This window comes from Amblyomma maculatum, chromosome 7, assembly GCF_055883805.1.
Source record: "Amblyomma maculatum isolate TAMU_Amacu chromosome 7, ASM5588380v1, whole genome shotgun sequence".
In the NCBI taxonomy this organism is placed as follows: Eukaryota; Metazoa; Arthropoda; class Arachnida; order Ixodida; family Ixodidae; genus Amblyomma; species Amblyomma maculatum.
This window is the reverse complement of record NC_139350.1, coordinates 33,625,629-33,642,346: the sequence shown is the minus strand read 5'-3', so window position 1 is coordinate 33,642,346 and position 16,718 is coordinate 33,625,629. Positions and strand designations below refer to the sequence as shown.

At 46.1% G+C, this 16,718-nt stretch overlaps 1 protein-coding gene across 1 annotated transcript in view; it reads left to right on the top strand.

Annotated features, from left to right (window-relative positions):
* The window catches only part of LOC146182942 (uncharacterized), a 28,258-nt gene extending 14,729 nt beyond the window's left edge, over positions 1–13,529 (top strand). The window contains exons 2-3 of the mRNA XM_084608303.1: positions 4,857–5,000; positions 13,245–13,529. Coding sequence (XP_084464429.1) covers positions 4,857–5,000; positions 13,245–13,312 — 212 coding nt within the window. The 3' untranslated portion in view covers positions 13,313–13,529. The remainder of the gene's footprint in view (positions 1–4,856; positions 5,001–13,244) is intronic.
* The last annotated feature ends 3,189 nt before the right edge of the window (positions 13,530–16,718 follow it).

Genomic DNA, 16,718 nt, shown 5'->3' with positions numbered 1-16,718 from the left:
GGTGGTCAGTGACGATGGTAAAAACTTTGCCACATTGGTAGGAACAAAATCGAACCACCGAAAAAACCACTGCGAGGCACTCTTAACGGTGTAGTTACGCTCCGCCTTGCTCAACGAACGACTAGCATAAGCTATCACGTGCTGAACGGTGCCATCACGCTGGATGAGCACTGCGCCAACGCCCACGCCCCTAGCATCGGTGTGAACTTCGATGGGGGCAGAAGGACAGAAGTGATGTAGAATAGGTCCTGATGTCAGAAGGAATTTGAGGTGGCGGAAGGCAGAGTCGCAGTCAGTAGTCCAATTGAACGGCGCATCTTTGCGCAAAAGGCACGTGAGTGGGTATGCAATGTCAGTGAATCTGGGCACAAAACGACGAAAATAGGAACTCAGTACTAAAAAGCTCCGAAGCTGCTTCACTAACTTCGGTGCTGTAAAGCTGGTTGCAGCAGCAATCTTCTGAGGATCTGGCCAAACACCATCCTTATCGACCAAGTGACCAAGAGCAATTGTTTGGTGTTCGCCAAAGTGGCACTTAGAGTTGAGGACGAAGGCTGCTCTCTGAATGCAATCAAGAACGATGGCGAGGCGGCTACTGTGTTCCTGAAAGGTCTTGCCGAAGATCACAACTTCGTCCAAATAGCACGAACAAATTTTCCATTTGAGTCCGTGCAGAATGGGGGTGTCCATGAATCGTTCCAACGTGGCAGGCGCATTGCACAATCCAAAGGGCATTACGTTGTACTCATAGAGACCACAGGGTGTCACAAATGCTGTCTTTTTTTGTCGCTTGGGTTCTTCGGTATCTGCCAGTACCCCGATCTCAAGTCTACCGAGGAGAACTATGACGCCGAATGAAGACAGTCGATTGCATCGTCAATACGTGAAAGCGGATATACATCTGTTTTGGTGACAGCGTTAATGCGATGATAGTCCACACTTAAACGCCATGTGCTGCCTTTCTTTTTAACGAGAATAACTGGAGTCGCCCAAGGACTTGAAGATTCCTGGATAGCGCCATGTTGGAGCATGTCATGAACTTGTTCGTCAATAAGCTGACGTTCGGTCGGAGACACGCGATAAGGCTTCTGTCTGATCGGGCCAGAGATTCCAGTATCAATCGAATGATGGATGCGAGAATTTGGAATCGGTGGCTGATGATCTCTGGCGAAGTCGAAAACCGAAGCATGCTTGGAAAGCAGGTCAACAAAAATTCGGCGCTCCTGTGCTCCCAAAGATGTGTTTATCATTGCCTAGATTCGAGACTCTGCGAAATCGGATATTTTCTCTTCAGGAGCATGGTTACTTAGTACCGCCACGTAATTCGACACACCTTCCTCGTAATGAGCGAGCCTCATGCCGCGAGGCAACACGGCTGGCTCATCTGAGCAGTTTACAGTCCATAGCAAGGTGTAGCCTCTGGTGACTGAAACTATGCAACGAGGCACCAAGACACTATTCTTTGCACAGGCCAGTGCTGTAGGTTTCACTATGGCGTCGAAATCCTCGCACTAATTCGTGGATAAAATAACTTGAATTAATTTTCTGGACATCGCAGGTACAAGTGTATCTTCAGACACAGACCGCTCCTAAATCGAGCGATGAGGTTTCTACAAGAGCCGACATCTACTCAGCATTAAGCGAGATCTGTCGACTACAGCAGTCTAACGCTGCACCACACTGTTGCAAAAAGTGTACACCTAGAATTACTTATGCATGGTACGAGGCAACACAGTGAATTCGGTTCAAAACGCTTGGCCACAAATCACAACTTTCGCATAGCACACACCGAAAGGCACCAATGATTCACCGCCAACAGCACGGAATACCACAGCTTGATTCACGCTAAACATCACTTTATGTCCTAATTGATTCTTGAATGCTAAACTCATAACATAGACTGTTGCTCCAGTGTCAAATAGGGCCATGGTGTGGATGCCGTCAATGGATACTTCGAGTTTGTTCTTTAACATAAATAGCGGCAGAGGTATTGGGAACGTTGAATTTCCGCCGACATAACCCCCATCAGCCGCGTCTTCTAGTTTCCCGAAGGGGAAGAACGGCGCCGAGGAGACGGAGATTGTCGCTGTCTTTGGGTTGGCGGCGTCAAGCTGCGGTCCAAAGAAGGCGACCCGCTTCGCATCTGTGCCGGGCGGTATGTATCCAGCGTCGGTGTAGGATGAAATTCAGTGTCGAAATGATCAAAAACGTTGGGCAGCGGGCAATGATTTTGTGGTAGCAGGCCCCGCAGCCGGCAATACCGGGAGATGTGTCCGGTCATGCCACTGCTATAACACACAGATTTCTGGCGCCAACGGTCCGAGTAAATGCGGGCGGAAACTCGTTCTGGTTGGCAGTAGTAATCGGGACGGCGTTGCTAGCGAACCACCTGGCGTGTGTCAGTGGTTCTTCAGCCCATCCGTGGCTGAGAGGTGCTTACATTGTTATGCTGTCTGCTCTTGCCAAAGCGTGACGCATTTAAAGCCGGAGTCCAGGAAGTTGATGGGGTCACGGGTTCTGCTTGCAGCGCGCAACTGTCGTACTGTTGTTCGTCCCGGCATGCAGAATCTTTGTCACGCAGCAATTCTTCCCGCACGATTCGGCGTATTAGATCGGCCATGGACTCCGGAGCACTGACATCAACGCTCGCAGGAGATGTGACGTTGGCCAGTCGTCCAAATTTAGGAGTGATGCGGCGCAACTTCAAGGTTTCGAAAGTGCGGCAGTGCCTGATGAAGTCAGCTGTAGAGTTCAAATTGTCTTTGCTGAAAAGAAAATCATAGACATCTACAGCGATACCTTTGAGCAAGTGCCCCACTTTATTTTCTTCGGACATTTGAGGGTTTACAACCTTTCACAATTTCACAATATCCTCGATATATGGGGTGCCAGTCTCACCAGGTACCTGGGCTCGCTGCATCAACTTATGCTCTGCGCGTTTCTTCTTCACGGATCCGTCGCCAAAGCACTCCTTTATCTCTTCTGTGAAACAATCCCAGCTGGCAAGTGAGTCTTCATGATTATCAAACCAAACTAGAGCAGTGCCTTCCAAGAAGAACACTACGTTCGCTAGTTTCACGGTCGCATCCAAATGATTGTACCGGCTCACCCGTTCATAGTTAGCCACTCGTCGACGTCCTCGTCAGACTTTCCACCAAATGTGCGCGGTTCGCGGTAGTGCTGCCAGTTGCTTACCGCAGGTGTTGTTCGATCAGCGTCGCCGTCTTGAGCCATGTTAGATGGTAAGGGTGGCAAACCAACGAGTCGGTTGCTTCGTCGAAGACAAGGGGATCCGTGTTGATCTACAGCGCAAACTCCACCGCAACTGTTACGTACTCATTACGTAACGGGGGTGTTTATTTGTCGTCTAAAGCGCTGCGAGTCCGTCAAGGAACACCAGCACACACCACGGTGGCTTCTGTTACTTCTTCGTCTCCCCAGCCTCTTCTTCCTTTCCTGACGCCCCGAAGCACGTGACAGTATATATATATATATATATATATATATATATATATATATATATATATATATATATATATATATATATATATATATATATATATATATACATATATATATAATATAATGTTTTCATCGCAATTTGTTATACATGGTGCAGACTACCGGAAAGTTTATTCTTATTCCATCTTGCCATCTCAAATGGGCAACCGAGTTGGCAGCTTCTCCCTACTTTCTAATACTATTTTATCACGTTAATTCGCACAACCCTTCGAAATCAGCGCTTGAGCAAGGGTACTGCCAGCTAGCACATGCCAGTCCCATGCCTGCGATGTTTTTTCTAATGCCGGCGGCGGATTTTTTAGTAACATGTACTTTAACGACATCGTGTTAAACTGCTGATGCAATACCGGATAGTTACGGAGCCCTGGCAGCGAAAGGTATGGTTGGTTGGTGGAGTTTAACGTCCCAAACGACTCATGTTATGAAAGACGGCGTAGTGGAGGAGTCCGGAAATTGCGACCACCTGTGGTTCAACGTGCACTGACATCGCGGAGCACACGGGCGCCTTGCTTTTCGCCTTCAACGAAAAGCGGCTGCCGAAAAGCGGCTGCCGACCATAGTCGAGCACCGTAACCACTGCGCCACCCCTGCGGGGCAGGCAGCAAAGGTAACGAAGTCGAGGAGAGGATAACATTTTACATTTGGAAGTAGAGCATACTTGAGCGAAAAAAGGACGCTTATTTTTTTCGAAAAAGTTTTTGCTCAATTTGGCCTTCGCAAACGGCATGTCACAAGTTTTCAACCTATTTTTAATGAGTATATACATAGTGGAAATGCGCAAATGGTTACTTGCACAAGCAAACTACTATAATATTGATTTCTGCCCCTCACATGATGCAACATGTGAGGTTATTATATCATGCTAAAGCTGCGCATAGGTTGCGATAGACGACATTGGGGATGACTTCGGCTAAATTTCGGACGCTTGGGGCCTCTATCTTGCTGTGATACCCCACAACGCATTGGGGTTGTAGCATTTCGCCTCGATTGAAATGCGTTTGCCGCTGTTTAGACTCGATCGGGGGATTAGGTTCAAGAGCTGCCAACTATAACCACTAAACTACCTCGATGTTTGTGCTTAATATAAGCACGCGCTGAATAAATTTCACCTTCGCTGCCTAAACACTCCTAGATCATGTCTGTCATAGTACATCGGTGATACTTTTTTTATCTCCGGACTGGGTTTGCCGGCGCCACGGTTTGGACTGCTCATTGATAAATGAAACAGTACACCATGCGATTGGGTTCTTGAAAATGCCAGACCGGAAACTTACCGCATTGACACCCATGGAGTGCATATCCGTCCACAAGTGTAATACTCATGTCATATGCAGGGAAGTTCGAGACGTGTCTCGGCGCATCGGTCTGTGAACTGGAGCCCCTGTGTGAACCTCAAGACACTGTCACCTGCAACTCAGCGGTGCCATGGTTCGCGGGCAGGTGCGAATGCTGCGACTGGTGCCTTCTGCGTACGCTTGGTGTGTCTGTTCAACTTTTATAGACGCCAACACAAAATGGCATTTGCTTATGCACGCGAATTGTTTTTCTTGTCAACAAAACACACGATAAGTATAGTGCACATGTTTTCAACGCAAAATTAAAGATAGGACTAAAAGATGAGACAGACAAGGGACGCGTCTGTCTCGCGTTGAATTCTCTGAACGACAGCGTTCCGTCCCTTGTCTGTCTCTTCTTTCAGTCCTGTCTTTAATTTTGCGTTGAATAATATGGCCTCTACTTATCAAGATCAACTGGCCCGTCATTCTACAAGAACGCACGAGTGCGGTATAAGAGCATAGGCGATCATTTCCCTGTGGTATTTAAAATACGATGCTGATGTCGAAAGCAAGATATGCAAATTATACTGTGCTGGTATAAGCGAAAGACTGCTTAAGTCGCCAGGTGTGACTTGGCCTTTCTCACTAGCATACATCAGTCTCAGAACAAAATTGGCAAGGATCTACTAACCATAAGTTTGGATCAAATCTGTTCAGAACTGGAGCTACTCCCCCACAAACCGTGGTCTACCATTAGTAACTGGGCTCTTGCATTAAGGGCACATGTACCGCTTCAGCGGTGCCGGTGCGATACGAAAAACGGAGAAGAGTCGCTGGTGGAATCTCTGCGACGCAGTCTGATCTCTCGTTGGTGCCTCTGTGAAAAACGGGCCCCACGTCGTGTCACGGTGAAAAGTACGTTCACATGTCGCTACATCTCGCCTTACCGAGGGTCAAGCGCATGGGAAGTTTTTCGCTTATCTTGATACCGTGCTAAGTGTCCACTGCAATTGACAGCAGAGCAGTTGTGATCAGGTTGCAGTACTCCTTCCCTATTAACGACGCATATCTCACCTGGATCATGGCCGGTATTATTCTCGGAGATTTACCTTTATGTTTTCGATGAGGTGCACCCTATTTCTGTCGAAAGAAGGTTAACATATTAGGGCAGTTTATTTAAGCACGTTATTGCAGACATTGCTGTAGACGAAGGAAATGACAGGGATGGCATAAATTGCATATTTGTTGGTAAGGACACTGACCCCGTTTGGTAACCGTCGACGAAAAGATGTTTAGAAGGACTCTTGTACAGTAAAAATCACTCATCGCACCAGTAGTAATAAGTGGCCGTTTGGCCTCGTAAGCGCTGAGATGACGCTAAGATTTTAATAAGAAATGGAGCGTCTCTTAGATGTCTCTTCAAAGGAAAACTTTGAAAGCCTACCCTTCCTCTACATATATTATCATTCTTTACAAGAAATGTGAGGTGTAGTAATCTGTCACACTTTCCCCGGCAAGTATGAGTTTGGACGGTGCACCATCGCTCCTGTCGCATGCAGTCCCTCGGTGCGCATTCAAGTGCGGGATTGGAGATGGCAGGAAAGCTATACAAAAACCCTTCTCGTGGAATATGAGAGATTTCAGGTACAAATTTCGCACGATACTCTTGCGCACGAAATTTCCTTCAAAGAGCCTAAAAGGCATTCGCCTTAAGAGACGTTTAGGGTTTTTTTTTCATTACCATGCATAGGATCAACGTGATCGCATGCACGTATTAATAAAGAGAACTGTTTGCTATGCCTGCGGGTAATGTAACTAAGGGGCATAAACTTACCTGTAGGAATTGTGAGGAACCGGAAAATGGCGACATCATATGTTTGCAGTGGAGTAATCGAAAAAGAGGCATGGATACCGAAGTGAACTAAAATATATATTGCAGTGTGCCGCCGAAATTTTTGCGGACAAAATTAAATTGTATTACAAAGTACTTCTTCCCAAATGGCTACATTGGGTTTCAATCACTTCCCATAGGTAACAATCACTTTCAATATAGGCTCTGGTTTTGGCGAATAAGCAAAAATATTGCTCTCTACTCCCACAATATTTCAAATTTCTTGACTGCACCACCCTAAGCTTTAAAGTGGGCTTTGAACATTTCGCACCTTTTTAAGGTACATCCTTCTCATCCGCGTGCATAGCAGCTATGATGACGTAGATAACGGCAACAGTAACCACCATGCTCGTAATATTGCTGAGATATCCCTCTTATTCTAGTGGTGAGATTATTCTTTCCATCCCTCAGTTGCCTTCCGGCTTCTCAATTTTACTGGTTTCGTCGTTCAAATGAATGCACCGCTGCGAGGGATAACGGCACTGATTATCCCTGAATCGCCTCATACAAGAGGAGCGCTGGAAAGCTGCCATTGTTGTAGCTCAAGTACTAGTTCGAAACCCACGCCGGTGGACTTCAGAAAGTCTGTCCAAGCTAGATTGTTGTCGGCGTTCTTTAGCTTTAAAAATGGTCTTGAAATTCTACCATAGAAGAGTTCCCCTATAACATTAAAACCATAGTTCTCAGTTGTCTGTTGAGAACTCGAGAAACGGTCGAGAATCATGCAGATTGCACGTGGTTTAAACGCCGACACGCCATTTTGTAAGGAGAGCTTTTCTAACCTGCTTGGGGTGACAGTAAGCGGATTAAGTCGGGCCTTGGCATTGTAGGGCGCAGACGGTGGTTCCAGGGACACGTCTGCTCGTCGGAAGATGAGCCAGCTTTGCTCCAATGGCCCAGGGCGCAAGTCTACAATGCGATTGGGCAGAAATGTTTGCTGAACAGCACAGCAAGGCTGACTTTTTGGAATAGCAACTGGTCTAGTGCGAGGTCAATGATGGATTAGACAAGCAGATGTATTGTCGGAGTTTTAGTACGCGTAGTCGCTTATGGTCAGTCACAAGTCAAGAATGCAGCGGCGGCATTTCTCAAAGAAACCGCTTCAGCTAATGGCGTTGACGGAAAGGAACCATCCAACTTAGTCTCCAAAGTAGTTTTCCCCCTCTCATGCTAGTCGGCATTGGTTTAGCGACCGATTGCCAACCCTCGGAAGAGAGGAAGTAAACTGTCCAGCATAGGGATGCATGAACATAGGCTGGTGTCTCTGGCTCTGGTGTGGAGCAACGGTCAGAAATGATACCAAAGCCAGAAAAATCCTTCTTTAAAGGATGCTTGCTGCTTCATCATCAAATTTTACGTGACTGCTGTAATTGGCTAAATTTGTTTCGAAATTGCTACACCAGGACAATTTATTAATTTAACTAATACTAGGTCACAGAATTATTGAACTAAAGGACCAATGCATTGCAAATAAGTAAATTACTTTACTTACATTAGAATATCCTAACGACTTCCACATATGCAATAGGGAAACATTCATCGAGCAACGATCTATGGCCTCTTGCTGAATATAGTTAAACTCACAAGTGCAGTCTCGCAGCGATGCGGCCGCTTCGGTATCGCCCTTGAAGAGATATCAGGCGAATAGTGCCCGGCTTAGTGTGGTGTCTCCCGTTTAATTATGTGCGTTTAGTTCAGTCCAGCAGCGCTTTTATAACACACAGTAGCATTTGGAGTTGCGTTTTTCTCTCGGTCAGGTCAACAAGCTAATGATAAATTTTCCATATGTGCGTGTGTGAAGCACGAAATATAACCACAAAACAATAGTAGTGAAATTATTATAAGCCGCACAGTTTTGAATCTGCGCGTCAAAGGCGGGATAAACATGCCCACATTGCCTCTGTATTATATGGTCAAGTAGAAGAGGATAATGAAGATAACTAATATCTGTGTATTTGCAAGTAATCAGCTCACCGTGAAAAGCGACGCAAAGTCGAGGACGCTGAAGAAACAGTAAAAGCAGAGTTTCTGTCTTGTTTCTGAGTTTATTCAAGGTTCTCGGTTTCGCTTTTCTATGATGCTTTGAGCATTTAGCGCAACTAAGGCTCACGTTCTGAAGCCTGTCATCAAGTCTATGGCAGTTTTCAGGGCGCACAAATTCTGTGCGAACTTATATGAATGAAAGTATATTGTGACCCTACTGAAAAATCCTGTATAAAAATCGTACAGGAAATCGTATACAGGTTTACTGTACAGGATCTGGGATACAAGTATGTAGGCTATTTCAGGTAATTCCTGTACTTCCCTGGAAAGTCCGGAATGAAACCGCGCGGAGCTGTGATACTAGAATGGCCTATATGGTTGATGGCCCTCGCTTCCGGAAAGAAACGCGTCGCCAGGCTGGAAAAAGCATGCAATGTTATAAAATAATGCGACTACATTTAAAAATGAAATGGCCTATATCGTTGATGGCCCTCGTTTCCGGAAAGAAACGTGTCGCCAGGCTGGGAAAAGCATGCAATGTTATAAAATAATGCGACTACATTTAAAAAACTTCCATTCCCTTGTCTGGAATCGAACTTGGATCCTATTGGTCTTGTGACGGGCACCTTAACACTACTCCACAGCGGGTTACAGTTACAGTGGTTATTATTAGGTATATGTAGCTAATTTTGCTCTTTCGTATTTTGTATTTTGTATATTATTCTTCGGTGTAGAATTTGTGGCCGTAATTCAGCGATCGCCCTTTAAACACGCTCAATATTTTGCAAGGCTATCACGAGGGTTTACAAATGTCCCGTATCGTTATAATGCGTCGCTTTATGCAGGCAAACCTAGAGATATCATAATTAGTGCTGATGGGGTTTTCATCGTCTACGAACGCTTCTAAGTTTTCCTACATACAAAGATATTCGGTGCACTAATACTTGTAATATTGGCGTTTTAGCTTCAGGTGCTACCAGCGGAGCCGCGACGTCACTGAATACACTTCCGACTGAGCGGTCTCAATAAGTAAACAGTCGAGAACACGTCGCCCGGTTTGCCGCTATCTGCGCATCTTTCGATGGCCAGCGATGTTTGTTTATTTTTGCTCGAGCAGTTTTTTGCCATCGCTAGCGAAACGATACGTTCGTGCTTCCACTTTCGCGTTAAAGGTGGCAGATGTTCAGTCGCAGATATGAAGACGCACCGCAAGATCATACGAGCTGCAGCGACTGTTGTACGCACAAAAGAGACGTGTCGCGCATATATGCGAATATATATGCATATGCTTGCTAGCGCACACTTCGACGGCTTCGTATTCTTGAGGTATTTGTGAAACGAAGCGTGCTCTTTATATAAACATATTTGTATAATATGTTTGGTATCATGCTTATTTAGTGCGCTGGCGTATCCGGCATGGTCATTCTGGTTGAGCTTCGTTCAGAAGCGGAAATACTCTGCCCGGTATCAGTTTCAGAAATGATGCGTTCGTCCGGTTTATGGTTAATTATTATAGGCTGAACCGAAATGAAACCACGCGGAGCTCTCATTCCGGAAATTCCTGTATGGTGCTTGGCCCTTGTTTCAGAAAAAAACATCTGGACGCCAGGCTGGAAAAAGCATGCAGAGCTATAAAATAATACGACTGCATTTGAAAAAGAAAAAAAAGAAAAAGAAAGAAAAAAATTTTAGTTGTGATTCGACCAGCAAGCACACACTTTAACCACTACACCACGGCGAAATACTGCGACTGCGGTTATATTTCTGTTTATGTAGTCAACATTGCTCTTTCGTACTTTGTGTATTTTTGTAGGGTGTAGAATTTGCCGTCGTAATTGAACGATCAGCCTTTTAACGCACTGGATCTTTTTCCTTACTATCACGAAGGATTATCCGTGTCCAGTATCTATACAATGTATCGCTTTCTTGCAGACAAACCTCAGAATGTCACAATTTAGTAGTACTGATGTTTTTTGTAATCGGCTTCGAACGCATGCAATCTTTGCTACATATAGATCTATGCGGTGCACCAACACTTGCTATACTGCTTGTTTTAGCTTCACCTGCTGCCAGCGAGCAGCGACGTCAATGGATTTACTTCCGACCAAGTGTTTCGCATACGTAAACACTTGAGGAAGCCACTCCGGATGCCCGGCTTACCTGTGCATATTTGGATGGTCAGCGATGTGTTTCATTTATTCTCGAGCGTATTTATCCTCGCTAACGAAACGCTACTTTCTTGCTTGCACTTTCGCGTTGAAGGTGGCAGATCTTCAGTCGCAGATATGAAGATGCATCATGAGGTCGTACAAGCTGCAGCAACATGTTGCACACGCAAAAGCAAAACGCGATGCGTGTATGTACTTGCTAGCGCACACATCCACGGATTCATATCTTCTAGGTATTTGCGAAACAACGCATACTCCACATGTACAGAAAATTTGTAACATATAATATGTATGGTTGCATGCTTATTCAGCGCGAAGGCATGTTCCGATGTGGTCATTCTGGTTGTGCTTCACGATCCACCCGAATTGTGTTGAGAAGCGCAAATACTCTGTCCCGTATCAGTTTCATTCATGAAGGGTTTGTCCGGCTTCAGTTAAACCGAACAGACCTGTCCTATATATGAGCTCAATAAATGACTGGTCCGCCCTATTTCATATCCATACCACTTGGGATGTCCTGTATGAGATGTATACTGGAAATGGTCTGTCCTGTATTATCTATATACCGGACCGGTCCGTCCGGATTCAGATTAATACCGGACATGACCTCTCCAGTTTTAAGCTTCATACAGGACTGGTCTGAAATTTATGTGGGATAATACAGGACCGGTTCGAGCCCGTTTGGTGCGATACGGAATTTTTCACTAGGGGAACCATCCATGATGATAGATTTCTGAGTGGCGACAGTTTGATGGCGCAAACGTTTTGAGACATTAGGGTCATTTGATTCCTGCCTGATTCAGTCAGTACAGTGCTTGAGATCAGTCAATTCCAGATGCATGCTAAATTCGTAGCCTGTACGAAACTTCACGATGATGTGGAACTGCATACACAGCCATTTGTGGCACAGAAAAAATCGAAGATGCTGACGAAACAGTAAAACCGGAGTACCTATCTTGTTTCTGAGTTTAATCAAGGTTTTTAAAATTCCAGGTTCGTCGCTTGTAAAACTAGTTTTTCTGAAAAATATTACTCTCATGTCCTGTTCATGATTTAAAAAAGTCAAAATTGATGTTTCAAATACACGACTACCTAGACTGAAGCCGTGCTGTCTACTACAGCTACAATGCCTGCTCAATGAGGGCTTGTATGCCAACTTATGATGCTGTCCATATCTTCGTACCACAGAAAACTCGCACGAATATTTTAATGCAGCTTCGAAAAGCCAAGAACAACCCAAGGCTGGTGCGCCTGCAGGATCATTTCAAGGAAAGCCATATACTGGATTTCCTGACGCCCATATAGCCCATGAAAGTTGGGAATTTTACTTTTCAGTCCTGTGGTCGTTTGGGTTTCCATATCATACATTCAAGGCATGAGTTGCCAACTAGCCCAGTCCGAAGTATCATCAATGGTAGTCTCGTCGCCTGTTTTGCGCGGGGGGTTTCAGGGAAGGCTTTATGTAACTTTAAAATGGAGGTTAAAATTGCAAATTAACTGACTCTCTGCCACGGCGGACACAGCATGATGCAAAATAACTCTAATTAAGGCGTTAATTATTGAAAACCCACTAATTACCTTTTTATTGTTCGCAGTTGTAAGTCAAAATAGCGAGTTCAAAGCCGCTAGCAAGACGCTGCCAATCAATTTTTGAAACGAAGCAGAACTTATTTTCGAAAGCGTTTGCCGCGCGAGAAATCCCACGCTTTTTTCCTATGTAACCAGAACTTACCATTACAAATGCGTGCGAAGATCGGTGCAGAAGCGACGTACAATGATGACATATGCTTTGGCAACGACACTAAGTTCGGACTGCACGTGGTTTTGCGCCACGTCATATAGGTACAGTATTTTGCCTTGCAAATTGTAACTAGGGAAAGGCCAGTCATTTCCAGCTGCGTAGTTATTGTTAACAGCGACGAAGCTCACAATAAAGCAGGCAGTTGAAATTTGGTACAGTTGCCATTGCATCACGTCATGATCGGACGTGGCTTCTGTACCGAGCTTCCTGCGCGTCCGTTGCGCACTGTTTCTTTCGCACTGAAACTAATGAGCTGGTTTCCGCTGCCTTTCCTTATCTGCTGACTTTCCTTAGATCACTTAGTCTTCTTTGAAACGTCTCATATTGAGCAAACTGGAGATTAGTGTGTATTATGTGGCGAGGGTCACTGCCGCCATAGGCGGGCTCTATGTAGCCACATCATCATGCTCTACCAAATCGTCAAATCATCATAGCGAATACTTCCTTGCCAGACGATGAAAAACAGTTCTTGACAGAGCTTGCGCTAGTATCATTAGGTTCAAGCAATGCTTACACCCCCACTTGTCTTTTTGCTTTTGCTTCGTACAGCGAAATATAAATGCTTGCGATGCTAAATACCCATTTTTCGCTTCCTTTCGCAGCCTGCGTAGACAAAGACCATGACCGATCGAGCTTCCGGTATTGCCAGCTCATCTGCAAGCATCTGTGACTACTTCAGCTCCATTTGTGGCCTCTGGAACATCCGTTAGGGATCTGACTCCGGGCCTTTATGTATCGTACATTGCGTTTGAAACAAACAAGGGACCATATACGACCGGGACGCGTCAAAACTTGCCTAATATGCCCGTTTCCCATAGTGCCCACCACTTCAAATGAATAAACGCTATTATAAACATTCCAATAGGCAAGTACAAACCTTTAGGAAGAAATCGAGGCTGCTGGATGCATATAAGTACAGCCTTTGTCGAATATGTACGGCCCAAGTGGTTCGCGTTTAGGCCTTGTAACGCGGCTCCTGTAAGAGATGCTGGATATAGAAGTAAGCTAGGGAAGAGTTAGGACGAGATTTGTCATCTACGAGATTTCAAACGTTGGAGATGTGCAGCGAGTGCAGCTGCGGGGCTTAGAAGAAAAACCTTTGGGCCGTATAGTTCTATTAAAGAATATACCAATATTTTAGGAAGAGCTAAACGCGGCTGCTTGCTGCGGGTCATAATTCACCAAAACTTTTGCCCAAGCAGCAAAAAACAGGGAGAGTGCACAAGGCAATTCGCGCACGAGCACAGTCAATAACGGCTTGATGAGTCGATAGAAAATCGTATCCGAGGATGATATCATGCGAGCAGTTCGGCAGAACAATAAACTCGATGGGGTACAAGACGTCTTGAATGAGCACACGGGCTGTGCAAGATGCGGAGGGGTGAATGTGCTGTGATGAGGCGGTGCGGAGCGAAAAGTCGGAAATCGGAGTGGTCACTTTGCGAATTCGACGGCAGAGCGCTTCACTGATGACGGAGACGGCTGCACCGGTATCGACGAGAGCGAGAACTGTGGCGCCTTCTACAGAAACTTTGATAACATTAGCGGGACGACATGGAGGACTTGAGGAATTCGAAACAAGCGCAGTTCTTGCCCCCGGAACTGCGACTGTTAGTTTCCCTCAACGGTGCTGGTAGAACGTCGCAGCATTGGAGAAAGCGATCGGCGCCGAGGAGAATGTGATCGACGAGTGGTATAGGTTTGGCGATCTTGTGGGACAAATTGAGAACCGGGCGGAATCATTTGCGAGCGTGAGTCGGTATCGTACGGGTAAAGTCGAATGTCAGGCTGTGAAGGTTGGAGGCGCTGGCGACAAAGGCGCGCAACATGGCCCGGCAGACCGCAGGCATAGCAAATCGGAAGGTTGTCCGTAGTACGCCAAGGTTTCATAAGATGTGGGTGGAACCTTGAGGGTGGGGCTTGAAACGAAGGCTCAGCATGCGGCGGTGAACGGTAGGCAGGGACCTGCACATAGGAGCCAGACGTGGGCGAAGGTTGTGGCCTAGCCGTTACTTGGGCATACGTGAGAGGTGCCGTCACAGGCGGCACCACGGGGTTGGACGGCAAGACATCAGCGACGTGTTCTTGCACGACACGGCGTATAGAAGGGGCCAAAGATGGAGCCAGTTCAGGAAAGAGGCGGCCCGAGTCTTGAAAATGGGGAAGGAGTGAGATCTGACGTGCGACCTCTTCACGAATAAAATCTTTGATCTTTTGATTCAGCGGGCTCCCTTCAGAAGTTGGCGAACCACCCAGGGCTAATGCGGATACGCCTTCGCCGCACACACTGGAGCCGCGCCTAGAAGCGCGCCGCTTGCGGAGCTCGTCGTAGCTCTGGCAAAGCTTCACGAGTTCCCTAACGCTGGTGGGATCTTTCGCTACCAGCATCTGGAAGGCGTCCTCAGAAATGCCCTCGAGGATATAGCGGATTTTGTTTGCTTCCGGCATGGCCGGGTCGACTCGTTTGCAGAGATCAACGACGTCTTCTATGTAGCTGGTAAAGGTCTCATCAGCGCGCTGAACACGATCGTGTAAATGTTGTTCGGCACGAAGCTTACGCACTGCCGGGCGGCCGAACACTTCCGCGAAATTCTTTTTAAATGTCGACCAAGATGACAGGTCAGCCTCATGGTTGCAAAACCAGAGGTTCGCCACGTCCGTCAGATATAATATGACGTTACTGAGCTTGTATGAGTCATCCCACTTGTTGTAGCTGCTTACTATTTCATACGATGACAGCCAGTCGTCGACATCTTGATCGGCCGTGCCGCTGAACAGGCAAGGGTCACGCTGGCGCACGACGCCAGCACACATGATCGTGGGTGGAACGGCCGGCAGCGTCGAAGTGGACTCGTCTTGCATGGCGGTCGTAGAGGGTAGTGTACGGCTTCGCAGTTCCAGTTTGGGTGGGATCGCACCCAGCACCTCCACCAATTGTAATAGGGCGTTTATTGACGCTGAGATGGAGAGCTGTGAGGACAGGACCTTGCAACGGCGAGCCCAGCGTACTTCTCCTTTGTCTTCGTCGCACAACGCACAGGTGCATGTCGATGGCTGAAGTGCTGACTATCACAGTACACTAGCGGATACTTTCCCACACGCCTGCATCTCTATATTTCGATCTCTTATGTCGACTCTACGAAAGGATAAACGGGACGTACCAAAAGTTTCCAAGATGCGCCTGTGGCTAGTAACAAAAAAGTCACAAATGTAAAACTGCCTGCGTCAACTTCCCTGTAAAGCTATAGCAGCAACGAACAGTAGAGATGGAGGCTATCAGAGATAACACTAAGCAAAACCCGAAGTCAATCTTCGAAAACGGGACAGCAAAGAATTTCAGATCACAGCAGAACCTGAAATCTACAAATGCAAAATCATAAGTGTTGTTCCTGCTCTTCTTGGGACACTAGACGCTTGATCCTTTCCTTAATCTGTATTGTTTCCAAATATTGAAATTTTACTAATATTAATTTTTCACTGTCTCTTTAATTTAAATGTATTTCTTATTTACAGCATTTCTAAGCTGGACAAGAATTATGAACACGTTGGATCTGGCCATCGGTCCTCTGACGCGTCAGACGGACTGGCCTGGTCTTACCCGTTGCCGGTTGTGCGAGATCTCGTATAGCGTGCATTGCCAGTAGAGGCTGGCCGCCAATTAAGAGCGCATTGGCGATCTACTTCCTTAGCAAATTCCCAAGTAGCGCAACAGTAATGGACCAATACCTGCTCAGCATCGGAAAAAAGTTCAACAAATGTCATCCCTTTATGGGCATTTGACAAAAATGCTACCCCAGCCAAGGGTGTCCAAGCTAACTTTAACCAAGGATTAAAATATGAAACATTTGAGATAGGCCAGACAAACCACCTCTGTACAGCTTCCAGCCATCTGGCGCTCCATAGGCAATTTTTTATTTTTCAATTAACTACTCAGCAATTAGGATAATTTTTCTAATTTACTAACTATTACCTTTAGACAACACATGTGATTTGCAGAGTTGGCGAGCATCTTCTAAAACCTCCATTCTATCTAATTCCGACATAGAAAGCCTCACCTGTATCGTTTTTTCAAGCCC